Raw genomic sequence first — 17,753 nt, 5'->3', positions numbered from 1 at the left:
CCGACTGTGACTATCTCCTCTAAAGTATCTCCAAAGAGGAAGATGCAAAATGATAACAGGGACCAAAATCTGTGTTCTCCAGCAGGTGGCGTTAAAAAAAAAATTTTGCTCACCAAGCCAGAAGTTTTTGTATGGAAATCAATGCATGTTGAATTTGGTTAACCAAAAATATGACTTAGCAGAAAAGCTCCACAGTATATATTATAATTCAGAAAAGTTGTTCACTGTTTTCACAAGAGACAGACTGACACACATTTTCTGTTTTGACTGAGTTTTGACTGAGTTTTGACTGAGTATCCAACAGGTCTTAATAAAATAATGTGTCTGAAATTGATTAAAACAAAACAAAAATGTAACGTGGCTTATTTGATTGAACAGAAGTTTCGTAATGTTTAGGTTGTTATGAATGTAGCTACTGATAAGTAGGACACGTGACATCCACGCAACTCTATATTGGAGTTGTGCCTGTTATCACACTCCTATCTGCCCTCTCATTGGCTTGAATGGTCCCATCTGATCTTGCCTCCTCCTGACTGCCTTCCATTTTTGAAAACATTTATTTTAATTGTTAGAGCGGCCAATTGAGTATCTGGTTAATATAATGTATAATCTGTGGGATCTCTGGTAAAGCATCTTATTGTGTGGGGTTTATCGGCGGTTGGCATCCAATGTTATGGTGCATTACTGCCACCTACTGTACTGGAGTGTGGGCCAGTAATGCACCAAAACGTTGGATGCCAACCGCCGATAAACCCCACAGAAGATGCTTTACCAGAGATCCCACAGATTATACATTATATTGACCAGAGACAGGTATAAACAATAAATCAGGTAGACAGATAGAAATTGTAAATCCAACCTGCCAGCCCAGTTTCTCTTAAAATATATAAAACATTTGCCTCCATCAAATTATGTTCTTCTACTCAGTATTCTCTTTAAAGTCAATTCCTGTATCACCTTCTCCCTCAAACTCAATCTGTCTCTTTCCCTTTCATACTGCACACACTGTATCATTACATGCTCCACTGTCACCGTTTCCAGGAAGTAATCACACCTTCCTGTTGGATGCTTAATGTCCTATTCAACCGGCTGTGTAAAGTAAAGAATGAAGGAAAGTTCAGGCTCCACTTTGCATTTCAGAGAACTGCGTAAGAAATTCAAATTAATCTGTGACTGACAAAAGTGTTCTATGACTGACAAAACGTCCCAAACACACTACTTTTGGCTAGGGCCCAAAATGCTCTGGTCAAAGGTAGGGCATTATATAGGGAACAGGGTGGCATTTGGGACGTACAGTCGTGGCCAAAAGTTTTGAGAATGACACAAATATAAATGTTCACAAAGTCTGCTGCCTCAGTTTGTATGATGGCAATTTGCATATACTCCAGAATGTTATAAAGAGTGATCAGATGAATTGCAATTAATTGCAAAGTCCGTCTTTGCCATGCAAATGAACCGAATCCCCCAAAAACATTTCCACTGCATTTCAGCCCTGTCACATTATGTCAGTGATTCTCTCGTTAACACAGGTGTGAGTGTTGACGAGGAAAAGGCTGGAGATCACTCTGTCACGCTGATTGAGTTCGAATAACAGACTGGAAGCTTCAAAAGGAGGGTGGTGCTTGGAATCATTGTTCTTCCTCTGTCAAACATGGTTACCTGCAAGGAAACACGTGCCGTCATCATTGCTTTGCACAAAAAGGGCTTCACAGGCAAGGATATTGCTGCCAGTAAGATTGCACCCAAATCAACCATTTATCGGATCATCAAGAACTTCAAGGAGAGCGGTTCAATTATTGTGAAGAAGGCTTCAGGGTGCCCAAGAAAGTCCAGCAAGCGCCAGGACCGTCTCCTAAAGTTGATTCAGCTGCGGGATCGGGGCACCACCAGTACAGAGCTTGCGCAGGAATGGCAGCAGGCAGGTGTGAGTGCATCTGCACGCACAGTGAGGCGAAGACTTGGAGGATGGCCTGGTGTCAAGAAGGGCAGCAAAGAAGCCACTTCTCTCCAGAAAAAACATCAGGGACAGACTGATATTCTGCAAAAGGTACAGGGATTAGACTGCTGAGGACTGGGGTAAAGTCAGTTTCTCTGATGAATCCCCTTTCCAATTGTTTGGGGCATCCGGAAAAAAAGCTTGTCCGGAGAAGACAAGGTGAGCGCTACCATCAGTCCTGTGTCATGCCAACAGTAAAGCATCCTGAGACCATTCATTTGTGGGGTTGCTTCTCAGCCAAGGGAGTGGGCTCACTCACAATTTTGCCTAAGAACACAGCCATGAATAAAGAATGGTACCAACAAATCCTCCGGGAGCAACTTCTCCCAACCATCCAGGAACAGCTTGGTGACGAGCAATGCCTTTTCCAGCATGATGGAGCACCTCGCCATAAGGCAAAAGTGTAAACTAAGTGGCTCGGGGAACAAAACATCGATATTTTGGGTCCATGGCCTGGAAACTCCCCAGACCTTAATCCCATTGAGAACTTGTGGTCAATTCTCAAGAGTCAGATGGACAAACAAAAACCCACAAATTCTGACAAACTCCAAGCATTGATTATGCAAGAATGGGCTGCCATCAGTCAATGCCAGGGTGGATTGCAGAGGTCTTGAAAAAGAAGGGTCAACACTGCAAATATTGACTCTTTGCATTAACTTCATGTAATTGTCAATTAAAGCCTTTGACACTTATGAAATGCTTGTAATTATACTTCAGTATTCCATAGTAACATCCAATAAAAATATCTAAAGACACTGAGGCAGCAGACTTTGTGAAAATTAATATTTGTGTCATTCTCAAAACTTTTGGGCACAACTGTACATACCTATATTTAAAATACAGACAACTGGATAGAAGTCAAACAAGTTTCCTTTATTTGTATCATACAAATAAAATACTGACAAGGCAGAAATGACAGTCTAGTTTTTTCCCTTTCATCTTTGTCAGTTAATATTCAATCAATCACAAGACAGGACCACTCATTATCAAACATTGAGTTTAAATGTCATTTTTAAACCGAAAACAAGTGTTTTACCTGTAAAAGGCAAATAAAAAACAAATCCAATGAATTTAACAGATTATATACACAGAGAAAGAGAAAAAGAGGCTGAGACAAGGGTAGAGGGATTGACAGAAACACATTTTTAAAAACTAGTTGGACATGAAGATGTGGTGAGGATATCCAACAGGTCTTAATAAAATAATGTGTCTGAAATTGATTAAAACAAAACAAAAATGTAACGTTTCTTCCCTAAACAAAAATATTTTAAATTTAAACAAAACTGTTCCCCACCACTCCCTACAACACAAACCCAACCAAGCCACCAATCCAGTTAGAGGCTACCTATATACACAGGTCTCCATTTTACCCACCATGGGTCTGTTTACCAGACAAAAATACTCAATGTGTAATCGCAATTAAAATAGTTGTTTTATTCCTGGACTAGTTTTAGGCTAATCTGTGTCTGGAAAACAGGCCCATATTGTTTAAGGGTTAAGGAAATCTGTGATTAGGGGTGATTTGTCTTCTTACCACAAACTATTGGACCGTAACATGCTTGCAAAGAAAAACGAGGAGTGTCAGTTGGGATTTAAACCTGAGACAGATATAGGATATTATTGGGTTGGAAAGTAGAGGGGGGAAAATGAGAGATCGTACATAAAACAGCTCATCTTTAGTGCATTCGGAAAGTAGTCAGACCCCTTGACTTTTTCCACATTTTCTAACGTTACAGCCTTATTCTAAAATGTATTAAATAAAAATGTTCCCTCAATCTACACACAATACCCCATAATGATAAAGCGATAACAGGTTTTTAGAAATGTTTGCAAATGTATATAAAAAAATGATACCTTATTTACATAAAAATTCAGATCCTTTGCTATGAGACGTGAAATTGAGCTCAGGTGCATCCTGTTTCCATTGATCATCCTTGAGATGTTTCTACAACTTGATTGGAGTCAACCTGTGGGAAAATCAATTGATGATTTGGACATGATTTGGAAAGGCACACACCTGTCTATATAAGGTCCCACAGTTGACAGTGCATGTCAGAGCAAAATCCAAGCCATGAGGTCGAAGGAATTGTCCTTGGAGCTCTGAGACAGGATTGTCTGCAGCATTGAAGGTCAGCAAGAACCCTAAGCACACAGCCAAGACAACACAATAGTGGCTTCGGGACAAGTCTCTGAATGTTCTTAAGAGGCCCAGCCAGAGCCCGGACTTGAACCAGATAGAACATCTCTAGAGACCTGAAAATAGCCGTGCAGCGACGCTCCCCATCCAACCTGACATATATTGAAAGGAAGGATCTGCAGAGAAGAATGGGAGAAACTCCCCAAATACAGGTGTGCCAAGCTTGTAGCATTATACTAAAGACGACTCGACACTGTATTCGCTGCCAAAGGTGCTTCAACAAAGTACTGAGTAAAGGTCTGAACACTTATGTAAATGTCTTTTCAGTTTTTTTAAAAATACATTAGCAAAAATATATTTTTTTTTGCTTTGTCATTATGGGATATTGTGTATTTAAAAAAAATCAATTTTAGAATAAGGCTGTAACCTAATTTTTATTGGGAAAAAGTCAAGGGGTCTGAATACTTTCCGAATGCACTGTATATACAATGCACAAGTGAAATGTCTTACTTTTTTAAGCCTGGGTGAGATGCCAATCTGTTGAGTTTCTTTCCATTCACTACGTCCCAAATGGCACCCTATTTCCTTTATAGTGCACTACTTTCTACTGCACACTGTTTTTGTGACATGCCATGCAAACTACCGAAGGGTTTCTAAGAGTCCTGGTCGAAAGTATTAAACTATAAAGGGATTGGGGTGCAATTTGAGATCGACACTAACAGTTACAGGGTCAATCGCATAGACTTCTATGGAAACATCCCAATCTGGCAACCCAGGTCACTACAATATCCTGAAGGTTTCTGTATGTAAACAGAGATGGCAACAAGGCCCACAATGCTGGCAGCAACACAGTGTGCGGGCCAAATGGCACTGTATCCCCTGTATATGTAAAGGGAATACGGTGCCATTTCAGGACCTAAATCATCTGGGTGGTGAAATCTATTGAAAAGATCATCTAGAAAAACAAACATTTTTGTGACTTGGTTGCCATGCAAACTACTGAAGGGGTTGTTAGGGAGGAGCCAGGGGTCTTAACATGGCAACAGTGGGTCTTCCTGACATCCAATTGCATTTTGAAAACTGTAGAAAATAAACTGAAACTGATCAGAGGCTCTGTGTATTTCTGTGATGAGAGAGCGAGGGAGAAAAAGAGCGAAAGAGCGAGGGGGTGCAAAGTATCTACAGAATACCTCATCAAACTAAGAAATACATTTGTACGGCTCTTGTCCCAACATCCACCCTAGTCTACCATTCAGAATGCTTGGCCAATACACTGCTCTATCCATAATAGTACGCACATTACGATTACTGAGATGGAGCCTTAGGACTGTTAAGAAAGCTGTTGAAGAGAAGGAGGGGTGGACAGACGGGGCACAATAGAATGGAAGAGAAAGAGGTGGAATATGGAGGGGCGAGGGAAGGTGCGACACAGGACAGAAAAGAGGGGGTCGGGGGTCTGTCAGTTTTGGGGCTTAAAGGGGGGTGTACGATTGGGCGTTGGTGGGAAAGGTAAAGATGATTAGGAAAGTGGGAGGGTTTAGAGCATGGGACCAGGACGTGGTGAAACGGGAACTGGAAGTAATCATGTCCCTCAGTGGCAGCAGCCCCCACAGTGCCCCCCTCCCCCATGGCTGTGACCCGAGGCCTCCGCGTGTTTGGTCCGCCGCGACAGGATCTCATAGGTGCAGTCGTCACCGCAGCAACCAGACATACTAGGGGAGGTGTCATCGATCTCAAACCTGGGACGGGGTGAGGGCGGAGGGAGATATTGAGAGGGTAGGGGGGAGAGAGAAAGACAAGATGCACAGAAAGCAAGAGGCAAGAGAGATGGAGGAAGGAGTGGATTGATTACAGTATTGTGCCAACAGTTATTTCTAAAGAACATAYTCATAATAATGTGTTTGTACATGCTAAGAAGCTGTTGAAAAGCTATGGAGACTCACTGTAAGGCTTCCCTGAAGAACTGGTACGCCCCGTGGTTGTGTTTGAATACTGTTAACATTACCTTCTTCATCTGTGTGCTGGGGTGAGAGAGGTGGGAGAGAGAAAAAGAACGAAAGGGAAAAGATAGAGAGTGGGAGAAAGAGACCAGAGAGACACAGAAAGAGATTGAAATAGTTTCAGTTTCTATAGGACTTGGTGGTAGAATATTTCAGATAGCTTGTTGTTACTAGTGTTACATGGTATACKGAAACTTCGGTACCGTTTTGATACATGAAAAACGGTTCGGTACAAGAACTTGTGTTACTTTCGGTACTTCTGTCAAATGTGTCTCACGGATCAAGCCTGTCTATTAGCGCAGCCGACCTCTTATTATAGCGTGCACCGTGCCTGCTCCACTTACTCATTTCCAGCCTGCACTGGGAGTCTGGGATGCATCGTTTTAGCTTTCCACTCATGACGCACAGAAGTTAACACATTTGAATAATGCGACATGGCATGCAGAAATTTTGAAATGAATTACTGTTCGCAAAACAATGTCCATACAGGCTAGAACACGTTACACTGGAAGAAAATACCAGTAGCTTTCCTTGCTAACTGACACCTAAAGCTAACATCAATTCGATACCCTAGTACTTAGTTTGTGAAATGAAAACCATAATGCAAAATATGCTGATTTCAAAGCTGATTGCCACCAAAAAGTTTATTTGGTCTCCCTCTCGCTCAAGTCTCTCCCAAAGATGATCTATTGCCTCAGCGAACTGACTGCCTCTTGAATGATGTCATTACTGGTTAAAGTGATTGCACACATTTTTATAAAAGAAGCTACTTCTATGCAAATGTTGTTGATCAGTACAATAAAATAAGTCACAAATGGAAGGGAAAAAGATTGTTTGTCATCTGTAGCCCCATGAAATCAGCCAAAACAATGCATGCACACACTCTTATTGAATATGCATTCACCTGTATCGTGGATAGGCTTAATCTACATTTACCCAGGTTATCAATAGAGATGATTACCATTATGTAGTTAGATTGGTAAAAGAAAGTTACATTTTTTGTATGACTGATTAATTAATACATACATGGTTGTCTGAACAACGTATGTAAAAAAAAATAAAAAAAAATGCAATTGTAATGATATTGAACTCAAAAGATGCCCAACAATTTAACAGAGCAGTAGCTGAGTTTATCTGTCTGAATCAAGTGACTTTGGCTAATATGCCTTATGTTTTTGCCATGGTATCGTTTTGGTAGTGTATCATGATGGTACTGAGTATTGTGATACTAAACCTGGTATCGGTATTGAAGTCAAAATTCTGGTATTGTGACAACACTAGTTGTTACTGCTCTTTTCTCTCCAGTGTTTTTGCATTCCGGAGTAGCTTATGAGCCTTCTAGTGTTCCTATGGCGTGGTTATCATAGACATTCAGTGCATAGAAATTCCATCTATGGTTCAGTACCAACCTGTTGGCAATGAGCTGTACTACTTAGATGAGGAACTGCACTGAACAAAAATATATACACAACATGTAAAGTGTTGGTCCCATGTTTCATGAGTTGAAATAAAAGATCCCAGAAATGTTCCATACGCACAAAAAGCTTATTTCTCTCAAGTTTTGTGCACACATTTGATTACATCCCTGCTAGTGAGCACTTCTCCATTGCCAAGATAATCCATCAAGCTGACAGGTGTGGCATATCAAGAACCTGATTAAACAYCATGATCATTACACCAGTGCACCTTGTGCTGGGGACAATAAAAGGCCACTCTAAAATGTGCACAATGCCACAGATGTCTCAAGTTTTGAGGGAGCGTGCAATTGGCATGCTGACTGCAGGAATATCCACCAGAGCTGCTGCCAGAGAATTGAATGTTCATTTGTCATTGTCTTTTTAAAGAATTTGGCAGTAGGTCCAACCAGCCTGAGAACCGCAGACCACGTGCATGGCGTCGTTTGGGCGACCTATTTGCTGATGTCAATGTTGTGAAAAGAGTGCCCCACAGTGGGGTTATGGTATGGGCAGGCATAAGCTACGGACAACGAACACAATTGCATTTTATCAATGGAAATGTGAATGCAGAGATACTGTGACGAGATCCTGAGGTCCATGTTGTGCCATTAATACGCCGTCATCACCTCATGTTTCAGCATGATAATGCATGGCCCCATGTCGCAAGTATCTGTACACAATTCCTGGAAGCTGAAAATGTCCCAGTTCTTCCATGGCCTGCATACTCACCAGACATGCTCTGGATCGACGTGTACAACAGCGTGTTCCAGTTCCTGCCAATATCCAGCAACATCGCACAGCCATAGCAAAGGAGTGGGACAATATTCCACAGGGCACAATCAACGGCTTGATCAACTATGCAAAGGAGATGTCGCACTACATGATTCCAAATGGTGGTCACACCAGATACTGACTGGTTTTCTAATCCACGGCCCCACTTTTTTTTAAGGTATCTGTGACCAGATGCATATCTGTATTCCAAGTCATGTGAAATCTATAGATTAGGGTCTATTGAATGTATTTCAATTGACTGATTTCCTTATATGAACTGTAACTCAGTCAAATCTTTGAAATTGTTGCAAGTTGCGTTTATATTTTTCTTCATTATACACACTATATTATACTACACTACTATACGTATATCTATTACTATAACACTATATTATACACAGTGTAAAAAAACATTAAGGACACCTGCTCTTTCCATGACAGACTGACTTGGTGAATCTAGGTGAAAGCTATGATCCCTTATTGATGTCACTTGTTAAATCCACTTCAAATCAGTGTAGATGAAGGGGAGGACACAGGTTAAAAAAATATTTTTAAGCCTTGAGACTATTGAGACATGGATTGTGTATGTGTGCCATTCAGAGGGTGAATGGAAAAGCCAAAAGATTGAAGTGCCTTTGAACAGGTTATGGTAGTAGGTGCCAGGCCCACCAGTTTTTGTCAAGAACTGCAACGCTGCTGGGTTTTTCATGCTCTACAGTTTGTCATGTGTTTCAAGAATGATACACCATCCAAATGATATCCAGCCAAATTGACCACTGTGGGAGACATTGGAGTCAACATGGGCCAGCATCACAGTGGAATGCTTGACACCTTGTAGAGTCCATGCTCCAACTAATTGAGACTGTTCTGAGGGAAAAGGGGGGGTGCAACTCAATATTAAGAAAGTGTTCATGTTTTGTACACTCAGTGTATATTAATATATAATATGTACCTGTTGGCAATGAGCTGTAGTATCTGGATGAGGAACTTGCCCAGTCCTTTCCTCCTTACTCTGCTCTCCAACTGGACCTCATAACTACAAAAAATAACACATCAACATCCAGAAGAACACTAAATGACAATACCATTCGACAACAATCCCTTTCAATAGTAGTGCCACTCAACTGTATTTCCTTGATTCCTCACAGTCTCCTTCCTACTCGCCTCCTTCTCAAAGCACATTGGAGCAGAAGATCTGAGGTCCCTACCCTAGGATCTTTACATATGGATTTGGAGAAGTAGACGAGGAGGGACGACACGATGAATTAAGATTCACCCTATCAGTTCCATTTTCCATAAAAGGTGACATTGAGGGAGTTTGGTTAAGCTGAACCGCAGTGCACAGTGGTATGGCCCGTGACATGAACAGGCAAAAGCAGTAAGGGAGGCGCTCCCTTCTCAAATCGAACAATAATTTGCGCTCGGTCATGTTAGCAAGGCAGCATGACGCATCGTTCAGAAACATACATCTGTTTTCCATTAAATATATGTTAGAATTTTCGAACAACTTTTTCATTGGGAAGGCCGATAAAGTGTTTTTATCAAAAGCAATCACGTTTGCATGTGAAAACACAGAACCCCACTCATTACTCCACCTCCTTAACCTACGTCACTTTTGTTTGGAGAAGACTTCCCGTTGGCTAAAACAGGTCACCTGGCTCACGGTTCCAAAACTAATGCAATCAATGCTTACCAGGGACATTAATCGAATCCCCTCCATGATAACCCTTACCAGTATAGCACCTCCTCCCCGCACTCGACGTCGAATCGGAAGTGAGAGAAGGCCACGGGGGAGGAGTCTGTGTCTCGGGCCAGGAGATACCACGCCCTCTCATCATTCATCTCATCCCGCTTTTCTCTCTCCTTCCATCCCCACTCACTCTGCTCGTACCTGCAGCCCAGAAGAAGCAGAATACTTTATTGATCCTTACAAGAGGGAAATGTTAAACACACTCACATACACACTAGGGCAGCAAATTTCTGTCAATTTTGCTGCAAAATAAATGTATGCACGATGGCGCACGCGCGCAGCCGGTTTGGGTTCCGTGTTAGTTGTTGCAGAAATTGACCCACTATTCTGTTTACTTTCTGCATCTATGTCATGTCGCTGAGCTACCAGCTACTTTCCTGTACATTACTATTTTCGGCAAAATAATATTTGTGGTCGACTGCCGACACGGTTTTATGACAGCAATTTAATTCCACTAAATTATGCAAATTAACCTATAGACTAGCACTTAACCTTTAACATCCTTAACACACACACACACACACTCACTCCCTCCCTCCAATTTGCCATCCCTGCGCTCTCCTCTCCCTTATTTCATCCCTGCACTCTCCCTCACCTCCCCTTCTCTCCCCCTCAACCCTCCCTCCTTACAGTGTTTGCATGTTGGTCCTGGTTAGTTCATAGGCCCACTCCACAGAGATAGGGTTGAGGGTGGACACTCTCTTACACTCTATCTGGAGATTCAACCTACAGGCGAGAGAGACAGAACATGAGTAGTTAGCTATAAATCTCACACAATAAATCAGTCAGCCAGACAGAGCAGATATTTATCAACCAGCCAGCCACACACACACACACACACTGGAGAGGCACAGGAGGAGAATCTCTTACCCGTTTCTGTCATACTTTTTAAAGATGGGGAAAGCAGCCAGAGGGTCATCCAGCTGTGAGAGAGAGAAGTGCGTATGAGTTACAGTCAGTCACATGGTCTGGAAAAACTCCTGGCAGTCCAAGGCTCCAGACTGCGATCGTTTAGTCGCATTTTGCGACCATTTGACTTGGCTGTGTGAGTAAAATTGTAATTGATCGTATCGGTGCGAGCCACATACTACTGGTCAGGRGGCTATGTAGAATGTGCAGCTCGCACCAATACGACAAATAAAATGTTCACTTTTTTAGGAGGCTAAAACTATCCTTATGATTCCTGTAATGAAAGTCTGACCTGCGCTGTACAGATTTGGAAGCAACTGTTGTCACTGGTCGGTATAATTTTGATTTCTCAACTCTCAATATTTAGCTCTTTGGCAACTATTTTACAATTTAGATATAGCTTTGAGATACGGAGTGCGCATTGGCCATTGCGTATGCATAGGACTCATTGGGTAGTAGGCTACAACTGCAACGTTTTTTTAGGACACTGAATTTCCTGTTCGATTAATACATGGCATCAGCAGTGGCGTGTTTTGATTTTCCACTTACACAGGAGGTGAATTAGCCCCAAATAGATTTGCCTATGATATTATTGCACATAAAGATTAAGGTAAATTCATCTATTGAATGGGAAAAAATGCCGGATTTTAACAGTAAAATGCCCCAAAACTCATGACAATCACTGGATTATGTTGCACATCAAAATATCTTGAATAATGCATTACCGCATGGACATGTTAAATTAAAACGGATTTATTGAATCCCAGCTCAAAACTCTATTACACCCTTTAATAAAGCACTGTGAATTACTAAATTGATGACTTATTTTTTCTATTGCGTGACGCCGCAAAATGTTTTGGTGTGGGCAAATCATGGGCTGGAGCCCCCAACTGCAAAAGTTAGTMGCACCAGTGCCACCAGGGAAACATGTTAGTCTGGAGCCCCGCGGTCATAGGTCCCGTTCCAGGCTGACTACATTGGAGACGCATGCCAGATCTGGCATGCGTTCCTTGGAAAATATGCAGTATTTTGTTTTTTTACGTGTTATTTCTTACATCGGTACCCCAGGTAATCTTAGGTTTCATTACATACAGTCGGGAGGAACTACTGAATATACGATTAACGTCAACTATCATCGTTCCTACCAGGAATATGACTTTCCCGAAACGGATCAGTGTTTTGCCTTCCACCCAATACAATGGATCTGATCCCAGCCGGCGACCTGTGCGACGCCGAAAAAGGGGAAAACGAGGCGGTCTCGTGGTCAGGCTTCGGAGACGGGCACATCGCGCTCCACTCCCTAGCATACTACTCGCCAATGTCCAGTCTCTTGACAATAAGGTTGATGAAATCCGAGCACGGTGTAGCATTCCAGAGAGACATCAGGGATTGCAACGTGCTCTGCTTCACGGAAACATGGCTAACTCAAGGGACGCTAACGGAGTCGGTGCAGCCAGCTGGTTTCTTCATGCATTGCGCCGACAGAAACAAACATCTTTCCGGTAAGAAGAGGGGCGGGGGGGTATGCCTTATGATTAACGAGAAGTGGTGTGATCATCATAACAACACACAAGAACTCAAGTCATTCTGTTCACCTGATCTAGAACTCCTCACAATCAAATGTCGACCGCATTATCTACCAAGGGATTCTCTTCAATCATATCACAGCCTATATATTCCCCCCAAGCAGACACATCGATGGCCCTGAACGAACTTTATCTGACTCTTTGTAAACTGGAAACCACACACCCTGAGGCTGCATTCATCGTAGCTGGGGATTTTAACAAGGCTAATCTAAAAACAAAACTCCCTAAATTCTATCAGCATATCGATTGTGCTACCAGGGCTGGAAAAACACTAGACCATTGTTATACTAATTTCCGCGACGCTTATAGGCCCTCCCCCGCCCCCTTTCGGAAAAGCTGACACGACTCCATTTTGTTGATTCCAGCCTACAAACAGAAACTCAAACAACAAGCTCCCGCGCTAGGTCTGTTCAACGCTGGTCCGACAATCTGAATCCACGCTTCAAGACTGCTTCGATAACGCGGATTGGAATATGTTCCGCATCGCGTCCAACAACAATATTGACGAATATGCTGATTCGGTGAGCGAGTTCATTAGGAAGTGCATTGACGATGTCGTACCACAGCAACGATAAAAACATTCCCAAACCAGAAACCGTGGATTGACGGCAGCATTCGCGTGAAACTGAAAGCGCGAACCACTGCTTTTACAGGGCAAGGTGACGAAGCATGACCGAATACAAACAGTGTAGCTATTCTCTCCGCAAGGCAATCAAACAGGCTAAGTCTCAGTACAGAGACAAAATCGAGTCGCAATTCAACAGCTCAGACACAGAGAGTATGTGGAGGGTCTACAGTCAATCACGGATTACAAAAAGAAAACCAGCCCCGTCGCGGACCAGGATGTCTTGCTCCCAGACAGGCTAAACAACTTTTTTGCCCGCTTTGAGGACAATACAGTGCCACTGACACGGCCCCCTACCAAAACCTGCGGCTCTCCTTCACTGCAGCCGAGGTGAGTAAAACATTTAAACGTGTTAACCCTCGCAAGGCTGCAGGCCCAGACGGCATTCCCAGCCGCGTCCTCAGAGCATGCGCAGACCAGCTGGCTGGTGTGTTTACGGACATATTCATATCCTTATCCCAGTCGCTGTTCCCACATGCTTCAAGAGGGCCACCATTGTTCCTGTTCCCAAGAAAGCTAGGTAACTGAGCTAAACGACTCCCGCCGTAGCACTCACTCGTCATCATGAAGTGCTTTGAGAGACTAGTCAAGGACCATATCACCTCCACCCTACCGGACACCCTAGACCCACTCAATTTGCTTACCGACCCAATAGGTCCACAGACGACGCAATCGCAACCACACTCACACTGCCCTAACCCATCTGGACAAGAGGAATACCCATGTGAGAATGCTGTTCATCGATTACAGCTCAGCATTTAACACCATAGTACCCTCCAAACTCGTCATCAAGCTCGAGACCCTGGGTCTCGACCGCCCTGTGCAACTGGGTCCTGGACTTCCTGACGGGCCGCCCCCAGGTGGTGAGGGTAGGTAACAACATCTCCACCCCGCTGATCTCAACACTGGGGCCCACAAGGGTGCGTTCTGAGCCCTCTCCTGTACTCCCTGTTCACCCACGACTGCGTGGCCATGCACGCCTCCAACTCAATCATCAAGTTTGGGGATGACACTACAGTGGTAGGCTTGATTACCAACAACGACGAGACGGCCTACAGGGAGGAGGTGAGGGCCCTCGGAGTGTGGTGTCAGGAAAATAACCTCACACTCAACGTCAACAAAACAAAGGAGATGATTGTGGACTTCAGGAAACAGCAGAGGGAGCACCCCCCTATCCACATCGACGGGTCAGTAGTGGAGAAGGTGGAAAGTTTTAAGTTCCTCGGTGTACACATCACGGACAAACTGAATTGGTCCACCCACACAGACAGCGTTGTGAGAAGGCGCAGCAGCGCCTCTTCAACCTCAGGAGGCTGAAGAAATTCGGCTTGTCACCAAAAGCACTCACAAACTTCTACATGCACAATCGAGAGCATCCTGTCGGGCTGTATCCCCGCTGGTACGGCAACTGCTCCGCCACAACCGTAAGGCTCTCCAGAGGGTAGTGAGGTCTGCAGAACGATCACAGGGGCAAACTACCTGCCTCCAGGACACCTACACCACCCGATGTCACAGGAAGGCATAAAGATCATCAAGGACAACAACCACCCAAGCCACTGCCTGTTCACCCCGCTATCATCCAGAAGGCGAGGTCAGTACAGGTGCATCAAAGCAGGGACCGAGAGACTGAAAAACAGCTTCTATCTCAAGGCCATCAGACTGTTAAACAGCCACACTAACATTTAGCGGCCGCTGCCAACATACTGACTCAACTCCAGCCACTTAAAAAATGGGAATTGATGGAAATTATGTAAAAATTACCACTAGCCACTTTAAACAATGCCACTTAATACAATGTTTACATACCTACTACCCATCTCATATGTATATACTGTACTCTATATCATCTACTGCATCTTGCCATCTTTATGTAATACATGTACCACTAGCCACTTTAAACTATGCCACTTTATGTTTACATACCCTACAGTACTCATCTCATATGTATTACCGTACTCTATACCATCTATGCATCTGCCATGCCGTTCTGTACCACCACTCATTCATATATCTTTATGTACATATTCTTTATCCCTTTACACTTGTGTGTGTGTGTGTAAGGTAGTAGTTGTGGAATTGTTAGGTTAGATTACTGTTGTTTATTACTGCATTGTCGGAACTAGAAGCACAAGCATTTCGCTACACTCGCATTAACATCTGCTAACCATGTGTATGTGACTAATAAATTTGTTTTTTTTTTTTTTTTTTTTGATCTGTGTTTAAAATATCAGCCAACCACATCATGTCATAGCAATCTGATGCAAACTGCACCCGACAGTCAATGGGTATGTTTACATGTACTCAGACTAATATAATAGTTTGATTAAATGTTTACATGCTTTGCAAGAAGAACAATTTCCCTTATAATCCTGTTTACATGGACAGATCTGAAATAAGGCTACATGATGGGACTTTGATAAATGTTCTATCACAGCGACCATGTTATTTTTGGGAAGCCTTTTTGATTCAGAGTTCGGACATATGAAGTTTGTATGTGAAAACTATTTCTAAGATGCATACTTTCAGTTTCTCCAAACTCACTTCCCTTGCACAAAAGAGGGAGGCTCGCTCTGCTGGTGCTAGCACATGCTCTGATTGAATAAACAGCTGGAACTACGACATCAACCAATTTGTAGGCAATGCCTACTCATAATTTGTTAAAATCACATGATGCAAACTGATGTCGTCATTGGAAGCATTGCTATCTTTTTCCCCCACAAAAAAATAGAAACGCACCATTTTCACATATGTTGGTGTGGTGCTGGAGATGCTGAATATGAAGTTGAACATTTTTGAAATTTCCATTTAAAGATGCACTATGCAGATATCGCGGCACAATTTTGTAGTTGCTGAAATTGTAATAGTTTGCCTAATTTCAGTTAATGTGACAAAACAAAGCATAATGTAGAGATTCATTGTACCATCTAAACCAGTGAAATATCAGTGCATTCAGAAATTAGTCAGACCCCTTGACTTTTTCCACATTTTGTTACGTTACAGCCTTATTCTAAAATTGATTATAATTTTTTCCCCCTCAATCTACACACAATACCCCATAATGACAAAGCAAAAACAGGTTTTATAAATGTTTGCACATTTATAAAAATAAAAACTGACATATCACATTTACATAAGTATTCAGACCCTTTACTCTGTACTTTTTAGGTACCCTTCCCCAGATCTGTACCACGACACAATCCTGTCTTGGAGCTCTATGGACATTTCCTTCAACTTTGTGGCTTGGTTTTTGCTCTGACATGCACTGTCAACTTTGGGACCTTATATACAGTGCATTCAGAAATTATTCAGACCCCTTGACTTTTTCCACATTTTGTTACGTTACAGCCTTATTCTAAAATTGATTATAATTTTTTCCCCCTCAATCTACACACAATACCCCATAATGACAAAGCAAAAACAGGTTTTATAAATGTTTGCACATTTATAAAAATAAAAACTGACATATCACATTTACATAAGTATTCAGACCCTTTACTCTGTACTTTTTAGGTACCCTTCCCCAGATCTGTACCACGACACAATCCTGTCTTGGAGCTCTATGGACATTTCCTTCAACTTTGTGGCTTGGTTTTTGCTCTGACATGCACTGTCAACTTTGGGACCTTATATACAGTGCATTCAGAAATTATTCAGACCCCTTGACTTTTTCCACATTTTGTTACATGACAGCCATATTCTAAAATTGATTTAAAAAAAAAGAAAAGTAATCAATCTACACAGAATACCCATAATGACAAAGTGAAAACAGTTTGTTAGTATTTCTTTCTAATTTATTAAAAATAAAAAACAGAAATACCTTATTTACATAAGTATTCAKCCCCTTTGTTATGAGACTCGAAATTGATTTGGAAAGGCACACACCTGTGTATATAAGGTCCCACAGTTGACAGTGCATGTCATGAGGTCGAAGGAATTGTCCGTAGAGCTCCGAGACAGGATTGTTTTGACGCACAGATCTGGGGAAGGGTACCAAAACATTTCTGCAGCATTGAAGGTCCCCAAAAACACAGTGGCCTCCATCATTCTTAAATGTTTGGAACCACCAAGACTCTTCCTAGAGCTGGTCGCTCYGCCAAACTGAGCAATCAGGGCCTTTGTCAGAGAAGTGACCAAGCACCCGATGGCCACTATTACAGAGCTCCAGAGTTCCTCTGTGGAGATGGGAGAACCTTCCAGAAGGACAACTACCTATGTAGCACTACACCAATCAGACCTTTATTGTAGAGTGCCCAGACGGAAGCTACTCCTCAGTAAAAGGCATATGACAGCACGGTTGGAGTTTGCCAAAAGGCACCTAAAGGACTCTGACCATGATAAACAAGATTCTCTGGTCTGATGAAACCAAGATTGAACAATTTGGCCTGAATGCCAAGCGTCACGTCTGGAGGAAACCTGGCACCATCGCTAAGGTGGTTGCATCATCATGCTGTGGGGATGTTTTTCAGCGGCAGGGACTGGGAGACTAGTCAGGATCGAGGGAAAAATGAAAGGAGCAAAGTAC

General features: G+C 42.6%; 1 protein-coding gene across 7 annotated transcripts in view; it reads right to left on the bottom strand.

Annotated features, from left to right (window-relative positions):
• Nucleotides 1-2,848: 2,848 nt before the first annotated feature.
• Nucleotides 2,849-17,753, bottom strand: part of LOC111951742 (N-alpha-acetyltransferase 40) — a 35,600-nt gene continuing 20,695 nt past the window's right edge. For 6 of the 7 annotated variants that reach the window (XM_023969944.3, XM_070434926.1, XM_070434937.1 and 3 more), the window contains 6 exons: nt 10,982-11,034; nt 10,742-10,837; nt 10,094-10,252; nt 9,314-9,397; nt 6,077-6,154; nt 2,849-5,872 (listed from right to left, as the gene is read on the bottom strand). In XM_023969944.3, the coding sequence (XP_023825712.1) occupies nt 5,725-5,872; nt 6,077-6,154; nt 9,314-9,397; nt 10,094-10,252; nt 10,742-10,837; nt 10,982-11,034 (618 nt within the window). In that variant the 3' untranslated portion in view covers nt 2,849-5,724. The remainder of the gene's footprint in view (nt 5,873-6,076; nt 6,155-9,313; nt 9,398-10,093; nt 10,253-10,741; nt 10,838-10,981; nt 11,035-17,753) is intronic. The other variant, XM_024134586.2, reaches the window with a different exon arrangement.

Source organism: Salvelinus sp. IW2-2015, linkage group LG3 (genome assembly GCF_002910315.2).
Source record: "Salvelinus sp. IW2-2015 linkage group LG3, ASM291031v2, whole genome shotgun sequence".
NCBI lineage: Eukaryota > Metazoa > Chordata > Actinopteri > Salmoniformes > Salmonidae > Salvelinus > Salvelinus sp. IW2-2015.
Note: the sequence above shows the minus strand (reverse complement) of the source record. Positions and strands in the feature narration are given on the sequence as shown.